Source organism: Zingiber officinale, chromosome 9A, assembly GCF_018446385.1.
Source record: "Zingiber officinale cultivar Zhangliang chromosome 9A, Zo_v1.1, whole genome shotgun sequence".
In the NCBI taxonomy this organism is placed as follows: Eukaryota; Viridiplantae; Streptophyta; class Magnoliopsida; order Zingiberales; family Zingiberaceae; genus Zingiber; species Zingiber officinale.
This window is the reverse complement of record NC_056002.1, coordinates 60,174,269-60,184,074: the sequence shown is the minus strand read 5'-3', so window position 1 is coordinate 60,184,074 and position 9,806 is coordinate 60,174,269. Positions and strand designations below refer to the sequence as shown.

Genomic DNA, 9,806 nt, shown 5'->3' with positions numbered 1-9,806 from the left:
TTCTAGAAGTCTCCTTAATATATTATGTTCTCATATATGAATTTGATAGTATAAATTAAGAGTGATGAATTTTTAAAAATTTATAAAGACATGAGAAATTTTGTTACAAACTCATTATAATACCTAAGACACACCATCAATGGGTTACTAGACTCCTCTAGTTTGAAAAATATTAAATTTTTAAATGACATAGGTTTAATCTAGTTTTGTCCGAAATTAACTGATAAATATAGAAAACTCTAACCAATTAAACTAAAATCAATATGCTAATAGCAGTCTTCTTAAGATGCTCATGCTCTCAAACTTTGAATGTGATACATAAATGGATAGCAATGAATTTTTAAAAATTTACAAAGAATTGTGCAAATATTTGGAGATGCATTCACGCAAGCCCACGCGCAAGCCCACGTGATTATTCATGGAAAGAAGGAAGAGGGGTATAACGAAAATATGCTATGTGTTTTGAAATTATAAAAGTTAAAGTGCGAAAGAAGGAAGAGGGGTATAACTAAAATATATTATGTGTTTTGAAATTATAAAAGTTAAGTACATGAAATTAGTAATATTAAAATCGGTTTATGTCACATCAGTAGTCGTTTTAGAGTCGGTCCTATGAATATAAGAGATAAATATAGATACACAACAGAAAGCGCATGATCGTGATGCTAACCTCAAGTAATGACAACCCGAGGATCGAACTCTAGATTTCTCGACTATGAAATCATGTACCCCTAACTATGCTACGCTCTGGGACTATATTAAAACCTGCTTATGTGATTTAGTAAAATGATACTTTTTAAACCCCTTTTCCTTGTAGAGAGACGAAATAAAATTTCTTATTTAAGAAAATTAAGTTAGCTCTAATAATATTTTTCTTGAATGTCAAGGTGTGTAAAGCCTTTTATATCAGGAGTGTAGGGCGTTTTATAAATGATGGACACATAATATTTTTAACGTAATAGTCAGAGATTGATTTTTAAGAATTGACGACCTAAAATTTATCTTATTATGTGTCTATAGTCTATGTGACTATATTTATCTCTCTTTATATCGTGAAATTGACATAAGAGAATCATTAAGATAGTGTATCTATTTTTTTTTTTATATATGAGGGGTACAAATGAATTGAACTTATTGATAAACTTTTTGAGTTAGTTTAATAAATATTTAATTCATATTTAAATTACAATTTGAGCTGAATTTAAACACATTCAATAATTCTTTCGAACTCATAATAAATTGTTAGATTATTCACAAACCCCTTGCGAGCTCAACTTTATCATAATTTTAGTATAAAGATGTTTAAATTAAAATTTGAATAACTTAAATTTAAGTCCTTCAGAGCTAGTTCAATTCTGTTTGTCATTGTCATGGTTCAGACAACTCAAACTCGAATTTTATTTCGAACCAAACTCGAGCCATAGTCATTTATATTTTTGAACTTCAAATCGAATTCGAATAATAATATTTTTATACTATTTAGCTCAATTCGACATGTATGGTCTAACACATGGTACCTTGGACCTTGTTTGCGGAAAATTTTCTATCCTTTGTGCCTGCCCTGACAATCTCATTCGTAAAGTAATCAATAAAAATCTTAGTTGATTGATTATAGTGTTGGATTTTCTAATTGGATTTTGAATGAAGCTCATGCTTAATTGTAGTTTGGTGTGAATTTTGATATTTAAAGAAAGAGTTTAAGTTAGACATTACATATCCTTCAGTACCTATTGTAATAGTATATAAAGACATGAAAACTGATGACTCCATCAAAGGATATAATTGAAGAAAACTTGGGACCATGTATGAGAACCACTCGTAATGGTCGACCAAGTGCTATAGATTCATCGCCATAAAGAAGAATCAAAAGGCCACGTTCTCACAAATTTCAGATCGCCATCTTTCACCTCTTCTTCCTTGTTGCACTAAGCCTTTTTGTCTCTCGGCTCATCATTCTCCCCGGTGGTCGAAAGCTGATGGAGCGCCACCAACACCACCAGTATTTAGTGACTAAAAATATTGAGTCCCTCCCTTCTGCTCCATTCATGGAAGTCTAATATCAGCGGCTGCCCGATCATTCCTCTCCCGTAGAAGGGGCACCGGCCTCACCTCTCCGATCACAAGCAAACCTATCACTAGAGTTGCGCTTCTCAAACCCTAAGCATTCTCTCTATATTTTAATGGTATGAATACCAAATAAATTACAACAGAAACAATGTTATATTATATGGAATGTGAGACTGAAGCAAGCACTCGAACAAAAAAATAAAAATTACAAAGATTATATAAGAACGTATGAAAATGGATAAAATAAAAATATTTTTAAAAAGTCAAAATTGGTATAAACAAGTATTAAGACATCCAATAAATGTCTTAATTAGATAATATTTTAATTAACAATGATAAAATATAATAAATTTTATGTAAATATAAATAAAAACATAATAGAGGATCAGGATCGAGCTAATGACATATGTAGACTCATATAGGTAACTGTTCCTTACAAAGAAAGCAAAAAAAAAAAAAATCCATAGAAAGTCGATAATAATCGAGCTAAATAAAAACGTTATAACATGCAAATCCTTGATGAATAAAATCCATAGAAGTTCAATGCTGCCAGTTTCAGGCAATCATTGGGTCCGAAGAAAGTAAATTCCATGATCTGTTTCTTGAGGTCCTTCACTAACACAACAGTATCACTAAACTAACAGAATCAAGCTAAATACAAAGGGTTATAGCAAAGTTTAGTGTGTCTAACGATGCGACCAAAGCATTCCATCCAGTAAAACCCCGACAAAACAAATTTTCTTTTCATGGTCCTTAAACAGTCGCTTAGTATAAACAGTTAAATACTGACTGAAAAATGAATAATAAGCTGAAGCTGTTCTTTCCTTCACTCATTTCAGCGCAATATGCAAATCCTTGATGAATACGATCGATCGGACAAGTGACTAACACATACAGTAAGTATCACTAAACCCAGCACCGAGTATTTTCTATGCGACAAATTCACAGATGATTGAACCCTATGATGATCGCTAAATTTCTTGTTAAACAAGTTAAGCGTGAGTTTAATTTTTTCAACTACACCTTTTTGAACGTACGGCTCGTCATCTCTATATGTTACACAGCATTAAAATATGGAGATATCTTCCAAAGTTTGAAGTCATGATTGCCATCTAGAAGTCAATTTTCACCCATTCATACCTACCAGGAAGTGGGTGGTCATTAGCGGGATCGAAGTTGTACCTAGAGATATCGTGTAAAGAACAGCAAAACTATCAAGAATCTAGTAAACCACGGTCTTCAGAGAAAAGATTAGGTAAATGATATACCTTTCGATAAATATTCGTTGCTGGAGTTGTTCTTCCCTAGAGAAGAACTCTTCCATTTCATGAGCATTAGGCAAGTTCTGACGGAAGGTTTGAATTCTTCGGTTAGTGGCTCTAGATCTGGTTGGTCTATTTGTCGAACCTGGAGTCTGTATTTCTTCTGGATTTCTGATCAGACTGCAAGGCGTTGTTTCCCTCTTGTTCCTGAAAACAACTGATACATCAGAAACCTACAATGCAACATTTGAAAAGTGCAAAACTTGTAAAGCTACCTGAGATAAGAACCACAACTCCAAGGTTACTTAGATTCAACCAAATAAGAAAAGAATCCAAAACTCAAAATGTTCTTTGATTTTTTTCGAATAAAAATAAATAAATAAATCAGAGTGTCACCAAAAAAATTCCTACATGGTACAGTTGCAAGTGAGCAAAGACAAAGGACTATGTTCAATTCACGTGGACAAGTCTGGATGCCCTTAGAATGCATAAAAACATAAAAAGGACCATAAGCAATAAATTATAGCAGACAAACCGAGTCCAGGGACCAAATACTTGCCAAGCCCTTGCTGAACAACGCAGAAAACTTTCTCTTAACCACATCTATGAAGTCAAACTACATTGCCTGAATATTCAGCATAGATTCATAGATATTTTTACCCCGTGGTAATTAACGAAAGAATATTCCCAATTTGGTACTAAGAATAATCATTTTGTACCGCTATGACCGAACTGGAAGCATGAACAAGGACTAAGGTGGATTGCTTCCTCAGTAACTCAACCATTAAGTGAGCAAAATAACTGGCAGCATACATGAAGAGATCCAGCATAATTGGCAGCATACTAAGACCATGGTAAACTAGAACTTTTTTAAAAAATCATCTGTAGTAGAGCAAGACACAAGTTTGCAGGATCAAATTCGTCAAAGACAGGAAAGCCCATTAGAAAATATTAGACACTGTTAAATTTCACAAGTCTCGTAGCTTGACAAAATAGCTTAACAGCTCAATGAATAAGCAGGGTCACCCAGATCATGCGCTTGCTCATAAGTTCTTAACAGAAAATATATAAATTGTTCACCATGCCCCAAAATAGAAGAAGAGATCAAGCATAATTGGCAGCATAATAAGACCATGGTAAATTAGAACTTTTATAAAAAAAAACTTCTGGAGTAGAGGAAGGCACAAGTTTGAAGAATCAAATTCGTCAAAGGCTCGAAAAACCACTAGAAACTATTATAAACTGTCAAATTTCACAAGTCTCGTTTCTTGGCAAAATAGCTTAACAGCTCAATGAATAAGCAGGGCCACCTCGATCATGCACTTGCTCAAAAGTTCCTAACACATAGTCCAAGACAGGATACATCTTACTTCTAGAATCACTAATTTGTAAGAAGAAAGAAAAAAAAAAATGAAATGATAGAGAACAGAATAGAAAAAGACACAAAGAAACATGATATCAAAGGTAAAGGTAAAAAATAACTAATATGGAAGAAGCTGAAAATGGGGAGAAGAGAACATTAAATTCAAGCCATGTCAACAACGGAAGTTCCACTTGCAGGCATGAATGACCAGAATCAGCAATGAAGGAAGAAAGCACATTCATCGTAATGACCTTTCTGATAAAACAGAAGAACCAATTCATCGAGTATCAGAGAAAACAACTCGCAATCTAAGGTCCCAGAGCACCAATTCATCAGCTAAGAAGCAGAATCTATGACCTTTTACTATTTTAGACTAAGAAAAAAGTTTTCATAAAGATAGATAATGTAAACGATTACGCAGGATGAATTCATTTCATCAAGCTTGGAATCGCATGAAGACAATAACAACAAAAAAAAAAAAAAAAAAAAAGAAGAAGAAAAAGTAAGGTTCTGAGGAAATTTCAAGAGAATGAAGACGTTATCTTTCAGAAATAGTTTGATGATCGCATAATGGCGAAGAGTTCCTTGATCCGGAATTAGATCTAGAAGCGCGTCTACTCTTCCACAAGAAAATTGCGGAGATGCAAGAAACAGAGAAAACCAAGAGATTGGAGGTAACCCACCTGTCCGTTGCTTCGACCTCGAGAATATTCTCCCCGAACGACGCCTGCGCATCCGGCGGAGCCTCGTTGTCCAGTGAGCATCGCCTCGTTGAGAAGGACCCCGCAGATCCCGAACTTGCTCTCAGGCCGGGGCTAGGACTGGGCTCGGGGAAGGCCTTGCAGGCCGGAGGCAGGGGAAGGGGTTTCTCAAGGCGGCGGCTTCGGAGCTCGAGATAGGCACAGGAGGCGGCGGCGGCTGCGAGGGTCCGGGCGCGAGTGCGTACGCCATGGGAGAGCTCCATGACGGCGACCTCGCCAGAGATCTTCGCCTTCCTCATATACTTTCCCATCAGCGTTATACGTCTTGAGATGTAGAGAACGCTGTAGGCAAGGCCGGCGTAGAAGAAGGCGGCGTAGGGGAGGTCGAAGTGGGGGAGGAGAAAGGAGCGAAGGAAAGACGAGTTTTGAAAGGGGGAGAGAGAAAGGGTAAGGAAAGAAGAAAGGAAAGGGGGAGGAAAGAAAAGGAAGATGTGGGGAAAGCAAAGGGGTGGTGTATCGATGTCATGTACTTGCATCGGGAAGGGTATAATTGGATTTTTCTAAAAAGTTTTATCGTTAATTTTAAAAAAAAATACTTTTTTTTTTTAAAAAAAAATTAATTGTTGATATAGCTAGGAGTAAAATGAGTCATATCCGATGATCCCATCTGATTTGAAATGATCCGAAAAAAAAAATAAATTTGGATTGAGGGTTTTTGAATTTGGAACGAATTTGGATGGGAGGATTTTTAATTGGAGATTTTTGGATAGTATTTGGGTTTATGAATTTAAATTTTATTAGATTTTTTAGAATTAATTTAAATTTTATTTTAAAAATTAAAGTTCTTTGATATATATATAAATCAATATCAATATTAGTATAATAATAATAAAATATGGAAAGAAAAAGTAAAAAATTATAAGAAAAATAGTTTTAAAAAAAAATTTATGAGGTTATTCAAATTGAGTTTGAATTCAGGTTTAAGAGTTTTAGGTTGGAGTCAAATTTAAGATGAGATTTTTATAAAAAAAATTTCAACCAGACTTGATTTATTTGAATTGACATCCCTAGATATAGCGTTGTTATTAAGTAAAATAGTAAGATGCGTTTGGTTTGGGGTTATCGTTGATAATCTTAGTTATCGACCTAAGGTTATATTGTTTAACCATGTTTGATTTATGTAATGAGTGATTCCTAAGTTTTGATGCATTCCCGTCACATCAGCAAAATGTCAGCAAAATGGGAATAGAACCAGGAATGTGATTACCTCTTTCTTGACTCCGGGGTTAACGAGAATCCAATCACAGTCGTTCATTTGTCAAGCTCGAGCAGCAATTGATCGTCGCAACGAGGGCAACTAGGTGAGTAACGACTGATCATTCCTTTGTCACACTGAGGGTGAGCAGTACGATTGTTCGTCGACCGTGAGTAGCGGTCGATAATCGCAGAGAGGGCGAGCATCAGCCGATTGTTCCTTCATCATCCTTTATCACAGTGGTCAGTCGTTGCAACTAGGGCGAGGAGCGGTTGGTCATCACATCAAGGGCAAGCGCAAGAAGCAAATGTCGTCGTCGTTCCTTTGTGTGGAAGGCTCGCGAGAGGTGCACACGATTACCAATCGCGAGAGATGGCGGTAGGCGCACTATCGCATGCATGATGAGATGATTCTGTTTGTCTTTTTATTATTTTACTTTAGTTTTTGATTAAAACTTTAGTCTAGCTATAGTTGAGATAAACTAAATAGATCTAGTTAAAAGAATAACAAAATTATCTCAAAAAAATTTTAAATAATAAAAAAATACTAAAATATTATCTGAATTTATTTATTTATATATATCACCATTAATAATAAAAATTATATATATATATATATAATTTTATTTTATTTATACTTTTATCGAACTTATTATTAATTAAGTCATACACTAAAACCTCTAAACAAATAAGTTTTATTATATTACATAAAATTAAACCAAACAATATTACTGATCCTGTCCGTAAGCGTCGATGAGTGAATCATCAATGAGTTGATTTTGTTGTCAACTTAATCGTCAATCGCTGGCAAGGATAGTGTTGTTCTACGAGTCTAGATGATAGAAAAATAGGAGGAAAAGAGGTTAAATGATGGTTAGGGAGTTCCCGGTGCAACCACTCCGACACTCAAGTTAGAGGATGAAGGAGGAAAATAACAATATTAGGGTTTTAATGTATATAGGTGTGCATTTGCACTTTAGGTGTCGAAAAGGGTTACCTTTTATAGAGAGATAGTAGATTTTTTTCTTTCGTTTTGATCTTCACGTTATCATTATTTAATTCCTTAAAAAAATACCAGACTTATTCACGTCACTGTCTTTTTTCTAAAATAATCTAACATTTATGTGATGGCTATCCTTTTCTTGAAACAATTTAATATTTATGCGATAGTTATCCTTTTCTTGAAATGGTCTTACCTTCTGATGCATGTCCCCAAGGAGGTAGGAGCTAGGAGGTCTGGGAGCCGAGAGGCTCAAGAGTGGGGTCCTAGGAACTGGGAGGCCAAGGAAGCAGGACCGAACCCAAGAGCCAGGCGTCGACTCAACTTCCCTTTTGTCTTGAAAATGAAATTTTTGCAAATTTTTAATAAGGATAAAACTTTTGAAACTTTTACAAATTTTTGCAAGCAAGTTGAAAATGAAAAATACCTTAAAATTTAAAAAATTAGAAGTAACAATGGAGGTGAATTTAAAAATCATAATTTTAATAAATTTTGTCTTGAAAATTGATACTATCACGAATTTTCGTATCCTAAAACACCTCAACAAAATAGAATTGTTGAAAGAAAAAATAGAACTCTACTTGAAGCCTCTAGGGAAATGCTAAATAAATATAATCTACCTAAATACTTTTGGACATAAGCTGTTAGTACAACCTGTTATGTACAAAATAGAACAACACTAAATAAACCACATAACAAAACCTTCTTCGAAATATATTATAATAAACAACCCAATATAAAATACTTTAGAGTATTTGGGTGTCCAGCCTTCATACTAAACACAAGAGAACACTTAGGAAAATTTTCTTCTAAAATTGAAAATGAAATTTTTGTAGGATATTCACTGAACAGTAGAGGTTATAGAATATATAATAAAGTTACACTAAGGATTGAAGAAACCTCAAATGTAAAATTCGAGGAATCCAACCAAAACCTTGAACAAACCCAAATTCAACCAATTAAGTTTATTCAAGGTGGCAATAATCAAGAAGGAACTAATGAATATTTAAATCACGAAGAGGAAGAAGAACCTCAATAAAATCAACCTCCTAGAACCATAAGAGTCAACCCAAATCATCCAATTGAACAAATAATTGGTGATCCTGACCTAAGGGTGCATACTAGGTCATCCTTTAGAAACTTAAGTCAAATATCTCTGATTTCAAAAATTGAACCCAAAACCATAGCTGAATCTTTACTTGACCCAAACTGGGTTATAGTTATGCAAGAGGAACTAGCTTAATTTGAGAGAAATGAAGTTTAGGACTTAGTACCACCACCTAAAAATAAGATGACAATAGAAACAAAATGGGTATTTAGAAATAAATTAAGCGAAACTGGAGAAATTAATAAAAACAAAGTTAGGCTAGTTGCTAAAGGGTTTAGTCAAGTAGAGGGACTTGACTATGATGAAACTTATGCCCCGGTAGCTAGATTAGAGTTCATTAGAATGTTACTCAGTTATGCAACCCATAAAGGGTTTAAACTATATCAAATGGATGTCAAATCCTCCTTTCTAAATGGACTAATAAAAGAAGAAGTCTATGTAGGACAACCACTTAGATTTGAAAGTCTAAACCACCCTGACTATGTCTTTAAGTTAAAGAAAGCCTTATACGGACTTAAGCAAGCACCTAGGGCATGGTATGAAAGGTTAACCTCTTACCTAATATCCAAAGGGTTCAACCAAGGTCAAATCGACCCAACCCTATTTGTTAAATCAATAAAAGAGGATATCTTTATAGCCCAAATCTATGTAGATGACATAATTTTTGTTTCAACCAACTCAGAATTTTTAGAAAAATTTACAAATCTAATGGAACAAGAATTTGAAATGAGTCTAGTAGGAAAATTAACTAACTTTTTAGGATTACAAATCAAACAAACAAATGAGGGTAATTACATTTATCAACAAAAATACACCAAAGAATTACTTAAAAAATTCGGGATGGAAAATACTAAAGAAATAAAGACACCTATGACAGTTAACACAATTCTAGATGACGACCCCAATGAAAAATCAATTAACTTAAAATACTATAGGAGTGTCATAGGTAGCCTACTATACTTAACTGCAAGTCGACCCGATATTTTATTTATAGTTAGTATGTGTGCTAGATACCAAACTTGTGCTAAAGAATCTCATTTGACTCAAGTCA

The 9,806-nt window shown here is 34.3% G+C and overlaps 1 protein-coding gene across 2 annotated transcripts; it reads right to left on the bottom strand.

The window, feature by feature from the left end:
• Positions 1 to 2,743: 2,743 nt before the first annotated feature.
• Positions 2,744 to 5,875, bottom strand: LOC122021764 (cyclin-dependent kinase inhibitor 4-like). 2 transcript variants are annotated; one of them, XM_042579919.1, is made up of 3 exons: positions 5,376 to 5,875; positions 3,336 to 3,536; positions 2,744 to 3,207 (listed from the first exon to the last, which is right to left on the bottom strand). In XM_042579919.1, the coding sequence occupies exons 1-3, from the start codon at positions 5,702 to 5,704 to the stop codon at positions 3,180 to 3,182; spliced, it is 558 nt and encodes a 185-aa protein (XP_042435853.1). In that variant the 5' UTR covers positions 5,705 to 5,875; the 3' UTR covers positions 2,744 to 3,179. The 2 variants fall into 2 exon arrangements, with proteins under 2 accessions (XP_042435853.1, XP_042435852.1); XM_042579918.1 differs by having other exon boundaries at positions 2,744 to 3,249; positions 5,376 to 5,872.
• Between the last annotated feature and the right edge of the window lie 3,931 nt (positions 5,876 to 9,806).